Source organism: Bos indicus x Bos taurus, chromosome 7, assembly GCF_003369695.1.
Source record: "Bos indicus x Bos taurus breed Angus x Brahman F1 hybrid chromosome 7, Bos_hybrid_MaternalHap_v2.0, whole genome shotgun sequence".
In the NCBI taxonomy this organism is placed as follows: domain Eukaryota; kingdom Metazoa; phylum Chordata; class Mammalia; order Artiodactyla; family Bovidae; genus Bos; species Bos indicus x Bos taurus.
In genome coordinates, this window is record NC_040082.1 from 92,081,719 (window position 1) to 92,104,740 (window position 23,022).

A 23,022-nucleotide genomic window follows, 5' to 3' on the forward strand; every position below is an offset into this window, starting at 1 on the left:
CACCGCCCCTGGCCCCGCCCCCGGCCCCGCCCCCCGGCCCCGAGCCGGCCGAGCCGTCCGCGGCGGGAGCGGCGGAGGCGGCGGGAGAGCGCGCCGTGGAGCCGCTCGGAGCGTCTGGGCCCCTCGCGCCGCCGCCTCGGACCCCAGCGCCGCGCACTGAGGCCGCCCGCGCCGTCCGTGCGCCCCTGCGCCCCGCGCCCTCCGAGCCGCAGGCCGTCCAGGGCACCCCCTCAGCCCCAGCCTCCGCCGGGCCGGGATGGCCGCAGCCCGCGGCTGAGCGAGCCCGGGGGGGCCCCATGGGCCGGCCCGCGCCGCGACCCCCCCGCGGCCGCCCCCTCCGGCCCGGGCCCCCCCGGGCGCCGCGGGCCCAGGCGGCCCGGATGGCGGTCGCGGCGGCCGGGGCAGGGGCTGGGGCCGGCGCGGGCGGCAGGCGCGGCCGCCACTGACGGCTATTAGGGCGCCCAGAGCAGGTAAGCAAGGGAAGAAGGGGGGCCCGCAGAGGACTGGCGCGGGGGAAGGACTGGCCCCCATGGACGGAGGTTGCGGGGGCGTCCAGGGACTCCCGGTAGACCAGTAGCTTCCCGCTTTGAGCCAAGAACAAGCGTGTGTATGAGGGTGGGGTCAAGAGGCGACAGGTCCGCGCGTGGTAGGGGGTCGGGAGGGCGATGTAAGTGCCTCTCTAAGCTAGCGTATGGCCAGGGGAGGGGGTGGTCCCTGTCCGACGGGGCGGGCGCGCTTCTGCCTCCTCGGACCCCCTTGTATGCTTCTGGAGAGGGGGTGGAAACAGGAGCAGCCGGACACCCTTCCCCAGCCTTTAGGTGGGCGAGACCCAGACACCCCTTCGGCCTTGTGGTCTACAAGGGGCCGCGGGGGACAACCGGATCCCACGGACCCTGAGTGGGGGGCTGCCATCGCGGCCCAGCTGCACGCAGAAGTAAACATCTGTCAGTGGCGCGTTCCAGCCGCGTTCCCTGCGCGCCGCCGCCGCTGCCGCCGGGGACACGGTGTCCTCCGGTAAGGGCCCAGCTCTCTAGGCTCCTGGAGCCTTATGCAGCCGCAAGAGGGCGCGAAACCATTTTGGGGGGGGGGGGTGTCCCTTAAGGGCAAAGACCAAATTTGAAGAAAGAGCGGTCTTCCTTCCTCTTTTTACTAAAGACATCTCATATTCAGGATGGTCCCAAAATTCTCCCAGAAAGTGTGGTTTGTCAGTTCACAGTCTTTAAGTGGAGGAGGCTGCAGACAGTGGGCAGATATGGGCTGGGACCAGAGACAGAAGTGGCTTCTCTCCTGGGGTGGGTGTCACCACAGTCCCCTCCCCAGGAAGCACCAGCATACATATATCATGGTGCCACTGGCCTGGCTCAGTGGGTCTGTGGTTACCTGCAAGGCTGAGGCCAGCAGCCCAGATCTGGGGAGTAGAACTAGGGCCTATGTGGGGGGCATAAAACGCCAGACCCCTGATTTTCCTCACTTGTGCATGTCCACCCTGTCCAACATCCTTTTCTGTCTGTTGCATGACATTCTTTGTCTGTCTTTAAAAAAGCCCCAGGCTGAGGAAGCCCTAAAAGGGCATGACTGGTCTAGGCGGATGTCAGTTGGGGGACACTTTCAGTTTTGCCAGCTTTTCCCCGCCCCCAGCCCCTTGCTTTGGGCCCTTTGGACACCTCTCCCCACACCCTTCATTCTAGGACTGCTGAGGTTTGAGGTTCCATAGCCACTCCCAGGCCTTACAGCCCACTCCCAGAGAGCTGCAAAGAGCTAGTTCCAAAGGTGCAGGGAAGAAACCAAATCATGCCTCCCTACAGCTGGGCGCAGTGTCTGAGGTTCTGCCATCACTGCTTGTCTCTCAGGTGATAGGCCTCAGTTTTCAGGGGGTGAGAAATGGATACAGCTTTCAAGAGTCTGGGACAAGAGAGGGAACCAAACAGTTTGCAGCCAGGCAAAGAACACAACCAAGATATCACTTCCACCAACGTGTACTGCCATGGTGTAGCTGACTCTGTTTGGGGTCAGGCTCCTGGGCTTTGTCCTTCCAGGAAGACAAACTTGAATCCAAGGTGGAGGCCAAAGTGGGGAGCAAAGGCACTACCTCCGGGTAGGAGGGTCAGGGGAGACTTCCTAGAGGAGAGCCATTGGGGTTGGGGCTGTGCAGGATGAGTAGGAGTTTTCTAAGTGGGACAGGTAAAAGCATCCAGCTAGTAGAAACTGCATATGCAAAGATCTGGAGGCAGGAAAGTACATGGGTGGTTTTGGAAAATCCAGGGGGCCTGAGTGTGGGAGGGAGAGATCATTCTGAAAGGTTGACAGAGAACTGGGCTGGGGCCTTCAAGGACAGATTCCTGGAGATGGGAGCTGGAGACACAGAGAGAGGAACAGGTCCTTTAATGCATCTGGCATCATCGGGTGCAGCCATCTTTGCTGAGAGGTTCTGGGATTCTTCTGCAGATGCAGCTTTCCTGGTTCCCCAAGGTGGGATAGGGGAGTCAAGGCCCATGAAGGGAGACAGGATCTTCCCTCTGCCCAGTGAATCAACTGAGCAGGCACAGTGGGAGGCTGGTTCTCCCCATTTCACATCTGAGAAAACTGAGGCTGGGCAAGCTGGAGGGATCTTTCCTTATGTGCCATGTAATTAATTCCTAAGCCCTAAGCTACCGTGTGCCAAGCTGTGCACCAGGACGAAGCAGAAAATAAGACAGGCCCGGTGCCTGCTGCACTCATGAGGGGGAGGGTGGGGGGCAGGCCTGAGGCTCTCAAAACAGCCAGCCAGCCTCCTGGACTTTCAGGGTGTGTAACGGCCACCAAGGAAGCCTGAGTAGGACCTGGGACACTTTGGCATCGGTGTTCAGGAGCAGAAAGATCTTAACTAACAATCCCAGAGGACTCAGGCTTTGTCTGGCCTTGGAAGAAATCCAGCAGGTGGCCCTCACTTCCCAGTGGGGGAAAGAAAGCCCAGAGCAAGGGCCCCACCATCCGTGCCTAAAGAGCTCAGTATGTCAGGACCCCAAGGCAGAATTTGAACTTGGGGACATGGAAAAGGTGACTCGGGTCCCCTGCTTCCCAGGACACCTGTGTTAGAGTTTGAGACATGTCAGAGGTCTGTGCCTTGGTTTCCCTTTCTGTCACAAGGCCAGGTTTGTATGGCGTCCTCCTAGAGGACCCATGTCCCTCGCGCCACCCACTGGGCCCCATGCCAGCTGCTCAGCCGTGCCAGGCCTCATTAGGTTGATCCTGTTATTCTCCCCTGGGGAGGTCCCCCCCCAACGCCCGCCCCAGATGCCTGTAAGGCCTGTCCCAGGCCAGCTTGGCTAAGCCAGACCAGCCTGGTATGGTCGAGGTGGGAATTTTATGGGCCAGCCGCAGAGGACCAGGCCAGAAACAGTGGGTCGGAAAAGCAGGCAGCCCCACCACATACACGCTCCCCGGCCCAGCCTCCCCAAGAACACGCCTGAACAGTGGCCAGTATAGGAAGTGGGCACTGGGCACTGGTGGGGAATAGGAGCCCCCCCATCTCTCCTCATCTCCCTGTGCTGTTCCCTGGCTAAGTTTGCTCTGGTCACCCCGGTCCCTTTGAAAAGCTATCATCCTGTGTCTGAGCCTTTGCTCATGCACTTCTCTCTGCCTAGAACACTGTTCTAGATCTTCATGTGGGCTCAGCGCAAATCCTGCCTCCTCTGAGAAGCCCTCCTTGACCACTCAGCCTAAAAGCAACCCTGGTCACTATTGCTTCACCTTGTTTTATTTGGGGGCTGGTGTTGCACTGACAACCTCTAAATTACCCTTTCTTTTTTATTGGGCTTTAATTTTATTTTTTCTTTTATTTTTAACTGGAGTATAATTGCTTTAAGATGTTGTGTTAGTTTCTACTGCTTTCTTCTTTCTCTCTCCCTTTTTTCCTCCCTCCCTCCCTCCTTTCTCTCTTACTTTTGTAGCCACACAGCTTGTGAGATCTTGGTTCCCCAACCAGGGATCAAACCTGGGGCCCCAGCAGTGAAAGTGCAAAGTCCTAACCACTGGACTGCCAGGGAATTCCCTAAAATCTTTCTCTCTTTTTTATTATCCATCTCCCTTAATGGATGGTCTGAACTTGGCCAAGGCGGAGTCCCAGTTGGCCTTGGCCATCCTGTGTTCCCTGGCCGGCCCAGCACCTAGTAGGCACTCCATATGTGTTGAGTGAATGAGTTGGGGGCAGAACAGTGGGTCTTCTGTTTACTTGCTAGTGCTGCTCTGCTCTGTGTCTTTGAGAAAATACTCTCCTTCCCTGGACCTCAGTCCCTCCTAAACAGGAAGACCTTGCTTCTCTCCGTCCACCCCCCAGCATTACCCTTGTTATGGGGGGTTGTGGAGACATTGAGAGAACAAGTTTAGAGTCAGATCCCGGTTCAACTGCAGCTCAGCCACTTAATTTCTGTGTGATCTTGAGCAAGTCACTTTACCTCTCCAAGCCTCAGTTTCCATGTGGTCAACGGCGCTAATAATAAGAACATCTTTTCCAGGGACTGTGCGGGGGGGGGGGGGGGGGGGGAATAAACTTGTGGAAAGCACTCAGCAGAGGTCTCGGCACTAAATAAACGGAACGGCCAGCACCGCCAGGTGTTAATGTTATTATTCCTGTTCTGGTTGTACGAGGAAGGCCATGTGGCACAGTGTTCATGAATGTGGAACAGAGGGCACTGAGGCTGGAGCTTTGAAGGATGAGTAGGAGTTTGCCTAGCCACCTGAGTTCAAATTCTAGCTTGGCCATTCATGCTCTGTTTGACCCTGAGGAAGACACTTCAGTCTTTTGGACCTCAGTTTTTCTGTCTACACAATGGGGATAAAATGGTCCACACCTTTCTACGAAGGCACTAAAAGATGTAAAGCACTTAGAACAGCAGCAATGGTGTTGTTCACTAGGGTTAGTATTAGCTATTTTTCTTTAATACTATTATCACAAAGCAACCAACACAGAAGTCCTCCCCAGAAGTCGACTCCTCAGCCTCACTTTGGCGAAGACAGACCCAGAGCCCCTTAGGATAAGCTCAGGACCCGAGACTTGATTCTCAGAGTAGCAGGGAGCCAGCGATGGTTCTAGCAATCGGCCAGCAGGCAGCTTCTGGGTTGGAGGAAAAAGAGGAGAGGCTGGGCTCCCACCTCTAGCCAGGCCTGGGAGGTTCTGCAGGGGGCGTCTGTGCCTGCACCCTCCCACGAGGCCGCCCCACAGGCTGGCCCCTGGCCCCCGCAGACGCGACATCGGAACCAGCTGTGCTAGCCAGATGTTCCTGGTTTATCTGCAGATGTGCGACGCTGGCTTCCGCCTGCCCCGGCCTCCCCATCCCCACCACAGGGTGGGGCTGGGCCCTGGGGCCCTCTGAGGGAGGGGGCACATTTTTGTGGGCTGTGGAATTTGTTTCTCGTTTTGCAGAACCATTGAATCTTGTCTGGAGAGAAGATCAAGTCCCACCCATTTCCCCATCATGAAATGGGGCCTCAGTTTCCCCATCAGTGGATCCCTAGGGAACCCCCAGGGGTCATCTGGGGTAAACAAAATGAGCAAGGCTGCCTGGGGAATGGGCCCAGCTGCCAGCCCCAGAGCTGGAAGACTGATGGAGGAAGCAGAGAAGGGCGTGCAAGCACAGGCGTCTGACACCCGGGCCCCACTGCTGCCATAGGCCAGGCCTGCAGGGCTTCACTGAACAAAAATGGCCCTCCAGATGAGGATGTGTCCTGGGAAGCCCATTGTACAGATGGGAAACGGGCTCAGAGAAGGGGAGGAGCTTGCCATGTGGTCCAGCCAGGAAGAGGCAGAACATGGATGTGAGTTCAGCTGTCTGGACCCCAGGTGCCGCAGCATCCAGAAATACCCTTCTCCAGGGGCAGCTACTCCCACTACTGCCCACGTGGCTTCCCAGCCTGGCTTGTTCTGCCCGTGGGTGGCAATGACAGCCCCACATGCAACCCGGTCATTCCTATAGTGTGGGGTGGACCCCCTCGGACCCTTTCTGAAGTTGGGGAAACAGAGATACAGGAAGACCAGAGACAGATCTGGGGGTGAGGTGCAGGGGGAGAACAGTGCTAGTGGAGGGAGGCACCACACGGGCAAAAGCCTGGTGACTGTGGATGGAATTCTCAATGTCCATCTTTGCCTTGAGGGGACTCAGCCCAGACTGCCCCCCCAGAAGCTCCTCCTATCCAGCAAAGACAGATATGGACCCACATACTATGCTGGCAGAGCTGGGCAAGGGGGAGGGACCTGCAGCTGTGGGGGGACGGTCAAGATAGGGAGCAGGCATGGCTTTCGGGAGGAGGGGCTATAGGAGCTGGGACTTTGAAGGAAGAGTAGGAGTTTGCCTGATGGAGACAGGCATGCCTCCCCCAGACTAGAGCGATGAGTGTGTGGACGGAGGGTTCCCCTCTCCTCCAACCTCTCCTTGGGAACAAGCATGAATCAGGTTCCTCCCTGAGGCCAGCGGCTCCACAGGCTAAAGGCTGGTGACCCTGGGAACAGGTATGCCTGGTGGGTGTTCCCTGGGAAGCTCTGTGGAAAGGTGGAAACTTGGAACATTGCCGGGACATCAAGATAACGAGCAGTGTTTCCTGGCACCATCAAAGAAGCTGCCAGGAACACCCTCACACCCTCACCCTAATTGTCTGCTCCTTGGATAACTGGAAAGATCCAGCTGGCTGTGTGTCTACAGGCTGTTCATCACCCCTCTCTGAGCCTCAGTTTCCCCTCCCTCCCAGCCCTGGGGACTCTGTGGCCTCCAGCTAGAAGTTGAGGTCATTCAAGGACCCTCTTGCTGCAGTTCAGGCTGACCTGACCCCCATGAAGGGAGATGCCCCCTTCCTTAGGCAATGAGAATTCTCCAGGGTCTGGACATTGTTGGCTTGAGAGGGGACCCCTGACCAGGTCCTGTCTGGCAGATGGGTGGCACTTGAAAGGCCAGCAGGTGTGGGCAGAGCAGGCCTTTTCCTCTGGGTCATTCTGCCTCCCACATTCCCCTCTCCCCCCTCACAACCTGCTGTGCCTCCACTGCCCCATGTCGCCTGGAATCTTGGCAGCCAAGGGCCCCAGCACTGGCAGGATGTGTGTGTCTGCATGCCTGCTTGCACGAGCGTGGCTGGAATATAGGATGCAGGTGATAACAGGCACGCCTGTGCACGCACAAGTTCAAGTGCACAAGGGGTGGCTTGGAGGCAGCACGTGTGTGGCGTGCCCATTCTCTGTGTCAGCGTGCAAGAGACAATATGTGTCTGAGTGTGAAGGTGCTTGATTTGTGTGGGAGTGTGAGTCTCAAGGGTGTGCGAGAGCTCCCATGGGCATGAGAGAGTGTAAGGGGTGTGATCAGGGGATCTCCCAAGGGCAAATCAGGATGTGTGTGCACATGTGTGGTAGTGAGTGGTAGTGCTTGAATGCTATGTTTGTGAGTAAAATGCCCACATGTGAGAGTATGAAACACACTAGCAGGTGAATGCAGTGATGTTCAGGTGTGAGGGTGTGATAACGTTCGAGTGCATGGTCATGTTCTAGGTGGGAGAACACCGGAGTGTGTGATTGTGTTCAAGCATGTGAGTGGAATTCTGTTTGAGGGTGTGTGAGACCACTGAGTGTGTAAGCAGGACAGCATCTGAGCATATCAGAATGTGTGAGCTGGGCAGTGTCTGAAAGTGTGCATGCAACAATGATTGGGCACACATGAGAGAGAGAGAGAGTGTGTGTGTGTGTGCACACGCACGCGCGCGCGCGTGCACATGTGCTGAGCGAGTCAGAGTGTGTGTGAGTCTGGGAAGGCTGGGTGTGAACATGAGCCTCCAAGTGTGCTGTGTGAGTGCCCACCTTCCCCATGACACAAGCACACAGCTCATGCACACCTGGTCTCCCCCTCCATGCCCTCCGCCACACCCGCTCCCCATCAGGTCCACGCCAGAGACAAACCAGTTGGGTGACCCCCATACAGAAAGGCCCATTGTTGCAGACGCTTATCAGCTGTGCCTGCCAGGTCCCCTCCACCAGCGGTCCCCTGCTTTCCCATCCCCCTCAAAGCTCCAGGAGGTCTGCAGCTCCAAGGCCACCATGGGCTCCTGTGGCTGGGCCATCTCGGGACTGGAGACCCATCTATCCTTTCAGCCCCCTGTTTTACACTAGTGCTGTACAGGGACCTTGTTCCAATCTAACAGGGAAACTGAGGCACGCCACTCCAAGACTTGGGTGTGACGACCAGAGGTCTTGCACCTGGGGGGGTTTCCATGTCTCCCCCTGCCAGGGTGGGTGAGGCCACCAGAGTTCTCATCTTAGCTCTGTGACCCTGGCAGGTCACTTTGCCACTTGGGGCCTCAGTTTTTCCATCTGTAAAATGGGAATAAGGACTCTTGTGAAGTTAAAATGACTTAATAACATGCATTAAGTTTGTACAATGGGATCTGGCATCAAGTAGGGGCTCATTAAGAGTAAAGGCGGTGGGTTTGGGCACTTGACAAATGGCCAAGACTGACCTGTTTGCTGCACAACCTTGAGAATGAAGTCTTCTCCTCCCAACCCACAGGGCTGCATGACCTGCACAACCTGTCCTCGTCACCTCCCTGCCTTCACCTCCTCTTGCTCACTTTGCTCCAGCGACATGGGGCTGCCTTGGTGATTCCTTCAACCAGCCAAGCATGGCCCTGCCCTAGGGCCTTTGCACATGTCCTCAGAACTCCAGGCTGGCCCAGGGTTTGTTTACATGGCCCCAGGTTGGGGCCCTCATTATCCATCACCCTACTGACAGTAATAATATTATCACCACAGTAATAATAACAGCAGTATCTTCCACTTAACCACTTCCCTAGGAGTCCAGTGGTTAAGACTCTGCGCTCCCAATGCAGGGGGCACCTGTTCCATCACCTGGCTGGAGAAGATCCTGCATGCCTCGTGGCCAAAAAAAAAAAAAAAAAAAAATCCAATACCACCAACAGTGGCAGGTCCTCAGAATGACTCCAGAGCATTTGCTCCACCCACGTGGTGTGCATTGTGTCAAAGAATCAGGGTGTGAGTCTCTAGATCCTTTCCTAGCTGTGCCCTTGACCAAGCCACTCTGTTTCCCGCCTCAATTTCTCCAGTTATAAAATGGAGGTTACAATGCCTCCTTCCTGGGCTCAGCACCGCTTATGGTACACAACAGGGGGTTAATAAGCGTTCTACGTTACTTACTGTCTGGTGTAGGTCCTGTGCGGGTGCATCCTTGGGGCGAGGGGAGAGGTGGTTCCAAACTTACTGCTCTTAGCCACGCCCCGTCCCCCTCCGCCGACACAGGCATATCGCACGCAAATGAGATGCAAATAGCACGCAATTAACTGCTCTGGGCAGCGCGCAGGTCAGCCCGTGCGGCCTGAGGCGCGCGCGCGGGGACGCCCAGCACCCCGCGGCCGAGCCGGGGCGCTGACCGTCGTCCAGCCCGGCTTTCATCGCTCCGTGTAAATGTTTACATCGGGCCGGCCGCCAGGCCCCGCGCCGGGCGGCCGGCGGAGTAATGTAAACGCGGGCTGGAGGCCGCTCAGTGGCGGGGAGCTTCACAGACAGGGTGGGGGTGTGGGGGTACGCAGGAGTTATTAAACATCTACTGTGAGCATGACGCGACTAGGCAACCACAACACTGAGTAATCGGTGCCCCAGTAGGGGAAGCTTAGACATTATGGGGACCCAGAGAGTGCCCTTGCACGGGCCTGGGGCTGAGGAGGAGGCGCAATCAGGGAAAGCTTCCTGGGGCAGGTACCGTCTAAGCTAAGACTGAAAGTGGAAGGAGTGGGCGGCAGTGGAGGAGAGAATGTTCTGGACGGAAGGACTCACTTGTACAAAGGCCTGGAGGTGGGTTGAGGGCAGCTTTGGTCCATTGCTGCCCACTTCTGGGCATCTATTTGTCTGGTGGGGGCGGGGGGGCAGGGAACCTAGGCCCAGAGCAGGGTGGAAAGTCACTTCCAGGGACATTAATATGGCTCAACCCCAGGGCTCCAGCCTCCCAGACTACCTATTCTAAGCACCACCTCTCCTCACCACCCTTGTCCCACAGTGCCCCCTGCTGGGGATGTCTTCACCTTCCAGTCTTCCCCAGACTCCCTGGATTCCAGCCACTGCAGCCTCCTGGCTGGATTGGCCACTCCAGGTCACGCCTCAGGACCTTTGCACCCGCTGTTGCCCCTGCCTGAGATGCCATTCTCTTCTGCCTGGCTAGCTCCTACCTTTGTTCAAGTTTCAACTTTCTTCAATCCTCAGGAAAGCACTCTGGGACGCCCACATGGGGGCGGTTCCCAGGTTACCCCTGGCACGGTGCCCACCTCCTCCTTGGCAGCATTTCCCACAACCTTGTTCAGTGGTTCCTAGATGAATCACTTCTATATTATTATTGGTCATTAAGCAGGAGTGGTTCAAATCCAGGGGCCCCACTGTATCCCCACTAGCTGGTCCAGCACCCTGTGCCCATTCGTTTGTTGCCTGACAGACAGACAACGGAGGCCGTGTGGCTGACCATCCCGTGGACGCAGGCTGAGGATGCAGCGCTGGAAGGCGGCGGCCCTGGCCTCGGTGCTCTGCAGCTCCGTGCTCTCCATCTGGATGTGTCGGGAGGGCCTGCTCCTCGGCCACCGCCTCGGACCTGCGCTGGCCCCGTTGCGCCGGCCACCTCGCACCCTGGATGCCCGAATCGCCCGTCTGGCCCAGTGTAAGCCCTCCCCCGCCCCCTGTCTTGAGTCAGATACCCCCAACGTCGCAGCGACCATAATGGTGGAATGTTGTACGCAGTGGAGCGGGCCACAAAGGCTTATTTTAGATGGGGTGGAGGGAGGGTGCAAATCCCCTCAACGGCCTGGCAGGGGTGTCAGAGGGGATGGATGCTGGGAACTGGGGTCCCTCGGCTCAGCTGTCACAAGGAATTAGGCTCTAGCCCTGAGGGGCCCGGGGGCCAGATGGAGATTAGACCTGGGCATTCGGCCCGGGTGGCCCCTGCAGCGCAGCGGGGGGTGGAGGAAGAGGGAGGCTGGACCAGAGGCCCTAGTGACCTGCTCGGGGGTGACAGGGGAGGCAGAGAGAGACCGAGAAATAGGACGAGTCCTAGAAATGGGGAGAAAGACAGACATAGAGGAACAGAAGATGAGCAAGAAGATGTGGGAAAAGGCCAGGAGGTAGAAAAGTGGAAATGTCAGCCCTGGGGGTTGTGGCTGCATGGTCCAGCTCCCCACTAGCCCCTGATGCCTGCCCCCTGCAGGTTCTGTGGGGCCAGAGCAGTGCGTGGGCCCTGACTTCGTGGGTGCACGGGTGTGTCCACACGTGCATCCCCACGGGTGGATGGGGATTAGGTGTAGGCGGGGGAGTGTGCGTGGGCCCCTGTGGGTAGGGGGTGCATGCACGCCTGCGTGCAAGTCCACACGCGCCCTGCCGGCCCACACAATCCTTCTTTCTTGTCTTCACAATGGACAAGGGTGGCCTCCGGCGCAAGCTCCACTTCCGCCCCCGCCGCTCCCCCGCTTCAGGCTGCTAAGTCCTTCCCAGGACACTGGGTCCCAGAGACCCGGGCTCCCCAAAGCTAGTGCTCCAGGCCCTGGGGCAAAGGCCCAGTGGAATTTCAGGCATCGGGGAGGATCTCGGCCCACCGTCGGGTCCTGGCTGCCCTGCATCCTGTCCCTGGATCTAGCCCTACTGGAGGAAAGACAAAGATTTCCATACCCCAGAGTCCGTGTTCTAGATTCTGGGATTAATGTACTGATGGAGGAATCTCAGGCTTGGGCCAGGGAGATGTGGGCATCATCTCCTTGTATTCCAGATCCTGTGCACGTGGCCAGGCCTGCTGGAAGAACAGATATACTAGAAGATTATTGTTTATCTGAAATTCACACTGAACCGGGGATCTGTATCTTAACCTGGCAATCCTATGAATTAACTCTAGACACACATCTTTGGGGTGGGCACACTGGTGGAATTTTAGGCATCGTTAGTGAGCTAGGCTCACTCTGATCCCAGAGCAAGCAGTGTTTGTCACCCTACTCCCACCCATCTCCCAGAAGATGCTGTTGGGTGGCCCCTGATTTCCACCCTCCCAGCCCCAGCCAACGTAGGGACTCTGCAAGTCTCACTGAGCAAACAATGAAAGTAGGGTACAGCAGGGTACAGCGGGTGCAACGAAAGTAGGGCTGTCATCTGCCTGAAACTACAAGGCTCAGAGTGGGCAGAGCAAGGCTCAGAGCTGGGGCTTGTCTGCTCTTGAGACCCCCTGTGGGAACAGACAGCTCCCAGGCTGACAGACAGCCCTTCCCGCTTGGGCCTCCCAGGAAGCTATTTCTTTTGACAGCCAGGTGCGCCAGCCTTGGGGGCAGGTGGGAGCTTAAACTCGGGATTTCCTCTCTCAACCACAAGAGTGACTGCCACCTGCTCAGGGGCTGGAAGCCCCCCATCTGCAGACCCAATGTCAGTTCAGTGCTGCCTGCCATTCCGATGTCTACACTTCTCTCTTGGGGCTGAAGAGCACTGGGGCAGGACCAGCAGCTTGGGAAATAAATTTAGGCCATGGAGTCCTGGGAATCTATGGCTCAGGGCACCTCCAGGCAGTTGGTGGGAGAAGAGGGTTGGACTTGCACCAAACTTGGGCACGGGATGGAGGTGGGAAGATTGTTTGGTTTTCTCTCCGTCACCTGCCAGTGGTGTGGTCTTAGGCACCTCTTTTCCCCTCTGGATGCGTTTCCTCACCTGTAACATGGGGGGAGCCCCTGATGGTAGCTGTCACCCCATGTGGTGGGGCCAACACACAGGTCTCAGTGTCTGCGGCTCCTCTGTGCATTTTGAGAAGCTCACACACCCTGATTTGGTGTTGTGAAAGGGGAAACTTGAGTACTGCTACACGGTGGAGCAGGAGGGATGGGGGCAGGGAGAGGCGTTGTGAACAGGCCAGAGGTTCAGGGAAGATGCGGAGGTCTGGGTGGGGATCCCAGAGAGGGAGTGAGAGACCCATGACAACTCAACCAGAGTGGGCGGTTGGGGTGTGGGAAGCAGGCCCCCAATACTGCTCAGAGAGGATGTGCCAGTTTCCTGGGGCAACCAGCATGGGGTGGGGACAGCTGGGGCCCAGGAGGGACAGGGATTTGGTTCACTACACTGCTTGCTGAGCGCCACCCCTCCTTTTTTTTTTTCTCCAGTGAGGTGAGAGCAGCTCAGTGAAAAAGGGAAGAATTTCCAGTGCTGCCCTGCATAGGGATGGGGTCCACAGAGAGTGGTGGAGGGGTGTGCCCACAGGGAGACAGACACCGGGTCGGCTCAGCTCAAGTTGGGGCAGACTGGTATGTGGTACAGGAAATGGTTCTGGGCAGTCCATCTTAGGTGTAGGCTCCAGAGAAGAGTGCTGGTAGCCTTGGGGACCCAGCCTGTGGGCCTGGATATGCAACCCTCCCGTTACACACACGCCACCCAGAAAGGGTGCATGAGCGGGAATCAGGGAGCAAGATAAGATGTGGTCGGGAGAGGGTGCACTAGGCCTTGAGTCACCCCAAGGTCCCTTTTCGCAGAGGAACAGCGTAGATATGGCGCTCCTTCCCATGCATCCACCCACTGACCCCTCGGCCCTTCTCCATCCCCTCGCAGACCGTGCACTGCTGCAGGGCGCCCCGGACGCGGTGGAGCTTCGAGAACTGACGCCATGGGCCGGGCGGTCCCCTGGTCCGCGCCGTCGGCCGGGGCCCCGGCGGCGGCGCGCGCGTGCGCGGTCGGGGACACGGCCATGCGGGCTGCGCGAGCTCGAGGTGCGCGTGAGCGAGCTGGGCCTGGGCTACGCGTCGGAAGAGACAGTGCTGTTCCGCTACTGCGCAGGCGCGTGCGAGGCGGCCGCGCGCGTCTACGACCTGGGGCTGCGACGCCTGCGCCAGCGGCGGCGAGTGCGGCGAGAGCGGGTGCGCGCTCAGCCCTGCTGCCGCCCGACGGCCTACGAGGACGAAGTGTCCTTTCTGGACACGCACAGTCGCTACCACACGGTCCACGAGCTGTCGGCGCGCGAGTGCGCCTGCGTGTGACCCTACCTCAGCCGGCCCGGAGAGACGGAGGCCACGGCCCCCGCCCCGACGGCACCCACGGTCCCGCCTGGCAAGCCCCGCGACAGACTGCCCACCAGCAGAAGATGCCGTCCAGGGCTCAGGACTCTCGCGTTAACTGTACCAAAATAAAGTGTGGAAAATCCAGCCAGGGTTGTGATTCCGTGCTGAAGGCCTACGGGGAGGAGACGCCATCTCCACTGGGAAGAGGGGGACAGGTACCGTCGGCACTATAGTGGGAGGATCCCGTTTGCTTTGGGCTCGGGGGAAAGAAAGACGGTTTTGTTCAGGCGTGCAGGAAGCAAAGGGGCTGAATGGGGGGATGCCCACAGGGACCTTCCTTCGCTTCTCTCTACAGGCTCTCTTGCCCCTTCCAGGTGTGTCCTAGCCTACTCCCTGACAAGGTGTCCTTCTGGGTAGGAAAGATTGAGCCACAGTGCAGATGGAAAAACTGAGGTCCAAGTGGTGCAAATCTCCCTCACCCAACAGACGTCTTCGGGCCTGGTCAGCTCCCACCAGGGTGAACTCGGAGCCACTATCTCCTTTCACTAGCTAAAAATATCCACGTTGCCCATCTCCCTGCGGGGATAGGTCTGGGGCGGGCGCCAATCCCATCTAACCCAAAACCGGCGCCTGCTGGGGCACAGCTGGGTCCCCAGGGACCTAGGTCCTGGGGCCGTAAAGGCTCTGGCCAGAGCTCGAGGGAAAATTTTCCAGGAGCCCCCGTGGAGGATGGAAAAAGCGTGATGCGGTGTTTAGATTTGCCCACGGTGTCACCTTGATGCTTGGCACGCCCAGAATGGGCACAGGGTGTTGGGTTCCTAGCAGGCAGAGAGGGGTCTGCTCGTCAATGGTCTGAGGAGGGTGGGTAAGACAGTGGCCACTGCAAGCACAGGACTGGCTCACGGGGGACCAGATGGATGGACTCCTACCCTTCTTCCCCTCAGACTGGGTGGCAGGGGAATGTCTCCAAGGCACAGTTGCCCCTTTGCCCAGTTTGTGTAAGGGCACAGTCCCTTCTCTTCCATCCTCCCACACTAGTCTGGGATTCTCAAAAGAAGAGCCCCACCCTCTCCTTTACTGTTGTGTCTCCTAGACTGGCCTCCTCTCTGCTGCGCTAAGGACCACCTTCTAGAACCTACTAAACATGGTGTCCTTCGCAGACCCAATCCCCATCCTGATGCTGGGAGACTCAGCTCAGATGCTCCACCCAGGGAGACTCACCTGGCTGGGCAGGAACATCCCCAGCTCCCTGCTTTCCAGTCTTCTTTTTTGCCATTGCGGCAGCTGGACCCACTGGAGTCAGCTAATAGGCAGGACTTCCAAGGAGACCCAAGAGCAGCACTTGGAGGCCAGGCCCCAGACTGTGGGTGGTCAGCTTGGAAGGCAGTTTCAGAGCACGCTGGCTGGCTGGGGTCCCCATCCACCCCCGCAGTCTTTTGACTCTGAGGTTTGGGGTGGTGGATTCCTACACCATTCGGGCTGACTCAGCCCGGCGGCCGTGGCAGAGAGGCCAGAGTTCCCAGAAGCCGAAGAAGCTGAGCCTCAGTTTCCCCATCCTAGAAGGCCCTGAGCCTCAGAGAGGGAAATTGCTCAGCCCAGGACACACAGCAGGAAAATCAACTTTGGTGCTTGGGCCTGTGGTCCCTGAAATGGCTTGGGGGGTGTGTGTTTGTGTGTGTGTGGCCTCCTGGGACCACAGCCTCCCTGTCTCCCACCTGGATCCAACCACAAGGCGCTGGCCCAGCCCACCAGAGAATTGGAACATAAGAGCTGCCTTCGCAGAACCCAGGGCTGGGGGTTCTCAGCAGTGCATGCCATACACACACACACACACTCACAGGACACAGAGACTGCCACTCACATGGGGCTTAGAACCATGCGCAAACCTCCTTTGGGGGCATGCCCTGCCCCTCCCATATCCCTGCAGTGGGTATAGAAGATTCACTTGTCTCAACCTTGCCCTACGTGACCTCCCAGATAGGCCCACCCCCACTCTCACCTGCTCCAGGCCTCAGTCTTCCCACCCTGCTTGAGGGTTTTTCCTACCTCTGAACACTTGGGGCCGGTCCGTTCTCCCAAGTTCAGGGCCGTTCTGGACGCCATAGACTTTTGGGCAGGATGTCTGGCTCCCCATCCACTGGATGCTATCAGCCCACCCGATTTGTGACAAGCACAGATGTCGCCAGACCCTGTGAGTAACCCCTGGGAGCAGAATTGCCCTGGGGGGAGAGTGCTGGTGTGGAATAAGGGAGGACAAGCCAGTTTTCCTCAGAGCATTCCCATCTGGAAAATGGTGTGAGTATTGCCTACCTTAGTACCCCAGAGACAGTTCATCAACAGCAGCAGTAAACACAAACCAGTCCACCAGAGCCATCACCAGTGGTCAGGACGCCAAGGCAAGTTCCCCAGGGGCAGCCATAGCCCCTGGCAACTCACCCCTGTCCCCACCAGGTAAAGTTCCTAGCAAGAGAGCTCCCAGGGAGGAAAGACCCCTGGCAGCAGAGGTGCCCAGTAGGTGAAGCCCCAGGTAAGGGAGAGCTCCAGCCCCAGATACTCAGCAGTGCAGGTGCCAGGCTGGCCGGCTCACTGGAACCAAGACGCGATACTGGGCACCGTCTGGTACCTGGGTTCCTGCTGCAGCTTCCAGCAGGCCTTACAGAACATCAGGGCCCAGGAGAAGGACCGAGGCCGCAGTGTCTCCCGCCAGCGGAAGTAGTTCAGGTAGCTGGCGTAGTCCTTGTCCAGTGCTAGCAAGTACTGTGCCAGGTCCTTGGGGCTCTGGAAGTCTTCGACGTGGATGAAGGCTTTGGGTGGCAGGAACTGTTCATAGTTGACCCGGCTGGGTCCCAGGACCACTGGCACGGCCCATGCCTGCAGGGCGTTCTTCCACAGCTTCTCTGTGATGTAGTCGGGGTGCAGGGAGTTCTCAAAAGCCAGGTAGAACTTGTACTGGGACAGCTGCTTGGCCATGAGCGCGTGGGGCAGTGGCGTGTGGAAGCGTCCGTACACGTCCACTTGGAGGTGTGGCTTCAGCAGCTTGTAGTATTGCACCCTGATAGAGTCTGTATTCCAGTTGGACACCACCCAGGCCACCAACTTGGTCTTGGCCGAGATGTTGAGCAGCGTCTCCACGGGCTGGCCGGGCCACGGCTCGAGCCAGCCGTAGGGCATGAAGATATCTGAGTCCTGGCGGTAGGACATGGTGAGGTTGAAGTAACCATCTAGGTCCTTCAGTTTCAAGCAGTTGCTGGGTGATTCCATGCTGAACCAAACCCAGCGCTGGCCAGGGGGCCGCGGGGAAGGCGGGAGCTGCATCTGGGGCCGGTGGCTGACCTCCCGGTGGTGCACGAGGACTGCGTCCGCTTGAGGGTACTCGCTTCGGTTGACGGTCAGCTGGCAGTCAGCTGTGCCAGGCCACAACTCCGAGCAGCGGGACAGAGCCACTGGCTGGTTGAATGGCCATGTCCACAGCAGGACACGCAGAGGCAGGTGGGCGGAGGACCCCTCAGTGGCCTGGGAAGGGGCCCCCAGTTCAGAGACCCACATGGGCTTGGGCTTGGGCTTCTCTTGAGACATACGCAGATAAGAGAAGAAGCACAGAGCCAGAAGCAGCTGCAGCAACAGCCCGGGAAGACAGTGGTGCCAGGAACACTTCACCTTGGCGCAACCAGGTGGATACATGGTTTGGAGCAGCTGGGAGGAGGGGAGAGTGAATATGGCATCTTTGACAAGAAGGATAACACATGCCTAGGGACTTCCACCTCATGTGAAGAGTTGACTCATTGTAAAAGACCCTGATGCTGGGAGGGATTGGGGGCAGGAGGAGAAGGGGACGGCAGAGGATGAGATGGCTGGATGGCATCACTGACTCGATGGATGTGAGTCTGGTTGAACTCCGGGAGTTGGTGATGGACAGGGAGGCCTGGCGTGCTGGGATTCATGGGGTCGCAAAGAGTCCGACACGACTGAGCAACTGAACTAACTAAGGGACTTCCCTGGTGGTCCAGTGGCTAAGATGCTGAGGTCCCAATGCAGGGGTCTGGGGTTTGATCCCTGATCAGGGAACTAGATCCCGCATGCCACAACTAAAGATCCTTGCATGCCGCGATAAAGACTGACGATGCCTTGTGTCACAACTAAGACCTGCTACAGCCAAATAAATAAATATTGAAAAAAAAAAACCAATAACACACATGCCTAGCGGGCAGATGTGGGTTATTTCTATTTTGCGGATGAGAAAACTGAGGCTAGGGGACTCAGTGAGAAAACAGCAGAGCCGGCCCCGGAGTCCACGCTCTCCCACCCACCAGGTCACGCAACCTCTTGACCGAGAATAGGTTCTAATGGTTCTCAGGTCCCACCTTGACCTTGACTTTGCCCTTGCCCTTGCCCTTTCTTAGCTTCCCCAGAGTCTTCCCCAGCCTAGGGAGAAGACAGGGCTGGTTACTGAGTGCTCCCCAGGGCCCTGGAGTTGAGGCTTGGAGCCAAGACTCCGGCTGGGAGGAGTACAATGGAATTATGTTAGAGGGCTCACCAGGCAGTATACGAGTTGGGGGAAAGGACACTCCTGGTGGACAGAACAGCCAATGCTGAGGCCCGGAGGTGACAGAGAACCTGAACAGTTTGCGGGGAGAGGACAGGAAGAGCTCAGGGAATAAGCACTCAAGACACCTCCCACCCCTGGTCATGCACTAGGGGATTCTGGGTGTCTCTTGGTCCACTCCCTGGTCCTTTCTGTTCCTGCATGCGGTCACAAAGCCCTCCCAGACTCCAGATCCCAACCGCGGGAACGGAAATCTAGGACTTTAGCCCTGTGCCCCTCCACTTCCTGCAGCCATGGAGCTGCCCTTTTTACAGATGAGAAAACAGAGGTTCTGAGCAATAGGTATGTCTTTTGCCCCAAAACACAAAGCTGGAGCACTTATGATCCAGAATCCGAACTCTCCTCTTTTAATGTAATTGCAAACTCCTCTCCCATGTTCAGATTGGCTAGTTGTCTGTGACTGTAGTTTCAGTCTGTCTGCCCCCTGATCCCCTCTCTCAGTGCCTACCGTCTTACCTGGGTTTCTCTTACTTTGGATGTGGGGTCTCTCTTCAAGGCTGCTCCAGCAAAGCGCAGCCACCGCTCCTTACCTCGGGCGCAGGGTAGCTCCTCTCGGCACCTGCGCTTGTGCGCCTTTGTAGCCACCGGGCTCAAATTCTGAAAGAGATGGGAACACCAGACCACCTGACCTGCCTCTTGAGAAACCTGTATGCAGGTCAGGAAACAACAGTTAGAACTGGACATGAAACAACATACTGGTTCCAAATAGGAAAAAAAGTACGTCAAGGCTGTATATTGTCACCCTGCTTATTTAACTTCTATGCAGAGTACATCATGAGAAACGCTGGGCTGGAGGAAGCACAAGCTGTAATCAAGATTGCTGGGAGAAATATCAATAATCTCAGATATGCAGATGACACCACCCTTATGGCAAAAAATGAAGAACTAAAGAGCCTCTTGATGAAAGTGAAAGAGGAGAGTGAAAAAGTTGGCTTAAAGCTCAACATTCAGAAAACGAAGATCATGGCATCCGGTCCCATCACTTCATGGCAGATAGATGGGGAAACAGTGGAAACAGTGTCAGACTTTATTTTTCTGGGCTCCAAAATCACTGCAGGTGGTGATTGCAGCCATGAAATTAAAAGACGCTTACTCCTTGGAAGGAAAGTTATGACCAACCTAGACAGCATATTAAAAAGCAGAGACATTACTTTGCCAACAAAGGTCCGTCTAGTCAAGGCTATGGTTTTTTCAGTGGTCATGTATGGATGTGAGAGTTGGACTATAAAGAAAGCTGAGCACCAAAGAATGGATGCTTTTGAACTGTGGTGTTGGAGAAGACTCCTGAGAGTCCCTTGGACTGCAAGGAGATCCACCCAGTCCATCCTAAAGGAGATCAGTCCTGGGTGTTCTTTGGAAGGACTGATGTTGAAGCTGAAACTCCAGTACTTTGGCCACCTGATGCGGAGAGCTGACTCATTGGAAAAGACTCTGATGCTGGGAAAGATTGAGGGCAGGAGGAGAAGGGGACGACAGAGAATGAGATGGTTGGATGGCATCATCAACTCGATGGACATGGGTTTGGGTGGACTCCGGGAGTTGGTGATGGACAGGGAGACCTGGTGTGCTGTGGTTTGTGGGGTCGCAAAGAGTTGGACACGACTGATCGACTGAACTGAACTGAACTGAACTCCTGTGTTGCACATGGAGCTCCAGTCTACAGCCTGAGGCTGTCTACAAGTTCTGCTATCATGGAAATATTATTTGTCTGCCCCATAGGGTGCACCCCTCTGGCTCTCAAGCCCTTGAAATACAGCAGTTGTGTTGGACGAACTGTTAGCATTAAGCTAAATTAAATTAAGAAAAGCTTCTCTATTCTGTACATTGAAGACAATTTCAAGATAAAAAGTAAAAACACTGGCGGGTCCAGTGGTTTAAGACTCCACACTTCCACTGTAGGGGGCATGGGTTCAAACCCTGGTCAGAGAACTAGATCCCACATGCCCAAGATGAGGCCAAAAACAAACAAACAAACAAACCCAAACGTCCACCCGCACCCCCGCCCCGCAACAAAACCCCACCAAAATCAGCGTCTGATAGCCAATTCAACAACTGGAAATCCTGACAGAATATTTGGGACACCTTGGAGGGGCAAATCTGCTCCCACAGGACATTTTTACAAAGTCTAATTAAAGATCAAGGATCTACAGTGAAAACCAAGTGTCCGGATTGGGTGTGCTATTGGTGTAAGATACACCCAGTTTCTAAAACTTGGGCTTCCCCAGTGTCTCAGCGGTAAAGAATCTGCCTACAGGGCAGGAGACACGGGTTTGATCCCTGGGTCAGGAAGATCCCCTGAAGGAGGAAATGGCAATGCATTCCAGTATTTTTGCCAGAAAAATCCCACAGCCTGGTGGGCTACAGTCCATAGGGTTGCAAAAAGTTGGACACAACTGAGTGACTGAGCACGCATTCCAAGACTTGGGATGCAAATGAGATTAAAATTATTATCTCAATACTTCTGTTGATTTCACATTGGGATAATACTAGTTTGGAACTTCCCTGGTGGTCCAGTGGTTAGTACTCTGCACTCTCACTGCCGAGGGTGAGGGTTCGATCCCTGGTCGGGGAACTAAGACACCACATGCTGTGCAGGGCAGCCAAAAAAATTAAAGAAGACTCTGATAGCTGGTGGGTTACTTCTGTTGGGCACAGCTGGCATAAGCCTCCAAGTGTGGGATGGAGGAGCTGGCAGGTGGCCTCGGGTGATGAAAAGGGAGTGGGATTTAGAATTACATGTTCATGCCAGAATTTCTGGAAAGAGACCCAAAAGACAAAACCTTTGAGGAGGTTCAGGAGGCTGAACTCTGACCACAACCTACTTTATGCCGCTGGGGTTTGGGGCCACGCACAGAAGGTTAGTGTGTGGAAATGCACTTAAAATGAATATTTTTTTTTTTGTCCTGGGTTTATAGCAACTCCTCCTAGGAGGCACTGAGGCCCTTGGCAGGGAGGAGGATCCTGGATCCGGGGATGGGGGTTGGGGAGGTCAGGGCTGAGATTCCACCCAAGTGGAACCTGAGATATTTTTTTCCCAGAAAGGAATTGAAAAATGCCATGATGCCAGGACACCATAAAGATCAGATAAACAGAACAAAATCCACCCCCTTCTCCCCACACCTCAGGTCCTCTCCCCACGGAATGGGGTGGGAAAGAGGAAGGGCTCTGGGGTGCTAATGGGGGCCAAGAAGCAGTGGGGGTTCTAAGCCAGAGCTTTGCCAGAGACAGATCGACAGAAATGGAGAGAAACGCAGCTCCTCCTGGTTTGGCAAATCAATCAGAACTGCCCACACCTGCCCCACCTCTGGTGCACCTGGTACCCAGAAAGGCCCCTGGGAGGGACTTCCCTGGTGGTCCAGTGCCAAGGACAGGAATCTCCCTGCCAGTGCAAGGGGCACAGGTTCAATCAAGATCCCACGTGAGGCAACTAAGCTGGGGTACCACAACTACAGAGCCCGAGCTCTAGAGCCCTCGAGCGGCGACTGCTGAAGCCGTGTGCCTATAGCCCATGTTCTACAAAAAACACCACAGTGAGAAGCCCGCACACGACATCTAGAGAGAAGACCCTGCTCGCCGCAACTAGAGAAAGCCCATGCACAGCACCGAAGACCCAGCACAGCCAAAACACCAAAAATGTCTGGGAGTACAGCCTGCAAGCCCTTCCCAGGGGGCATCACTGCCTCCAGGGAGAGGGGACGTGTTCCCCAGGAGGCCTTACCTGGAGGGGCAGTGTGCAGGGCAGACAGCAGCCGACCAGGAGGCTTCGGGCGGAGGACCAGTTGGTCACGCTGGGAGGGGATAAGGCGACTCCAGGAAGAAGGAAGTGGACAAATCAGTCCAGCTCCACCACACCTGCAGTCAGATGATATAGGGTATGCTGTCACGCAAGCCAGGCCAATGTTTAATAGCAAAGGTGGGACTTGGCTAATCTCTCCCACATGGCCTGATGAGGGAGGGGTGGAGGGAACTGGGGACTAGTCACTGCCCTGACCTCCTGTGTGGCCTCCAGGCTTTCATGGCGTTGGGCATAGAGTTGACCCATCCATAAAGGGAAAGGGCTGACCCAAATCACTGGCTCTCAAAGTGGTTTCCGTGGCAGGGGAGGGGGCACCAGGGGTTCCTTGGAGTGGGGGAGGGGCAGGTGAGGAGAATTTCAAGCCTCCTACCCTCCCTTCCCACAGATCCCACCTCTTCATTCCATCTCAGCCAGGAAATGTTTCTTGAGCACCTGCTGTGTCAGGCCCCAAGAATATGGCAGGAAGCAAGTGGGTGAAAGAGATAACCAGTAAGAAAACTTGTAAAAAAAAAAATTACAGATTGCAAGGACTTTCTTGGTGGTTCAGTACTTAAGAATCCACCTTGCAATGCAGGGGACGTAGGTTCAAGCCCTGGTTGGGGAA

The 23,022-nt window shown here is 56.5% G+C and overlaps 2 protein-coding genes across 7 annotated transcripts; one reads left to right on the forward strand and one right to left on the reverse strand.

Moving 5' to 3' along the window:
- Window positions 1-377: 377 nt before the first annotated feature.
- Window positions 378-14,163, forward strand: NRTN (neurturin). Of its 5 annotated transcripts, XM_027547406.1 has the most exons (4): window positions 380-470; window positions 812-1,014; window positions 10,449-10,667; window positions 13,574-14,163. In XM_027547406.1, the coding sequence occupies exons 3-4, from the start codon at window positions 10,499-10,501 to the stop codon at window positions 13,996-13,998; spliced, it is 594 nt and encodes a 197-aa protein (XP_027403207.1). In that variant the 5' UTR covers window positions 380-470; window positions 812-1,014; window positions 10,449-10,498; the 3' UTR covers window positions 13,999-14,163. The 5 variants fall into 5 exon arrangements, with proteins under 5 accessions (XP_027403205.1, XP_027403207.1, XP_027403206.1 ...); XM_027547404.1 differs by lacking the exon at window positions 812-1,014 and having other exon boundaries at window positions 378-470; XM_027547405.1 differs by lacking the exon at window positions 380-470 and having other exon boundaries at window positions 479-1,014.
- A 2,118-nt stretch (window positions 14,164-16,281) lies between these two features.
- Window positions 16,282-22,489, reverse strand: LOC113895783 (galactoside 3(4)-L-fucosyltransferase). Of its 2 annotated transcripts, none has more exons than XM_027547408.1 (3): window positions 22,341-22,489; window positions 19,079-19,219; window positions 16,282-17,712 (listed from the first exon to the last, which is right to left on the reverse strand). In XM_027547408.1, the coding sequence occupies exon 3, from the start codon at window positions 17,698-17,700 to the stop codon at window positions 16,603-16,605; it is 1,098 nt and encodes a 365-aa protein (XP_027403209.1). In that variant the 5' UTR covers window positions 17,701-17,712; window positions 19,079-19,219; window positions 22,341-22,489; the 3' UTR covers window positions 16,282-16,602. The 2 variants fall into 2 exon arrangements, with proteins under 2 accessions (XP_027403209.1, XP_027403210.1); XM_027547409.1 differs by having other exon boundaries at window positions 19,079-19,267.
- Window positions 22,490-23,022: the final 533 nt, after the last annotated feature.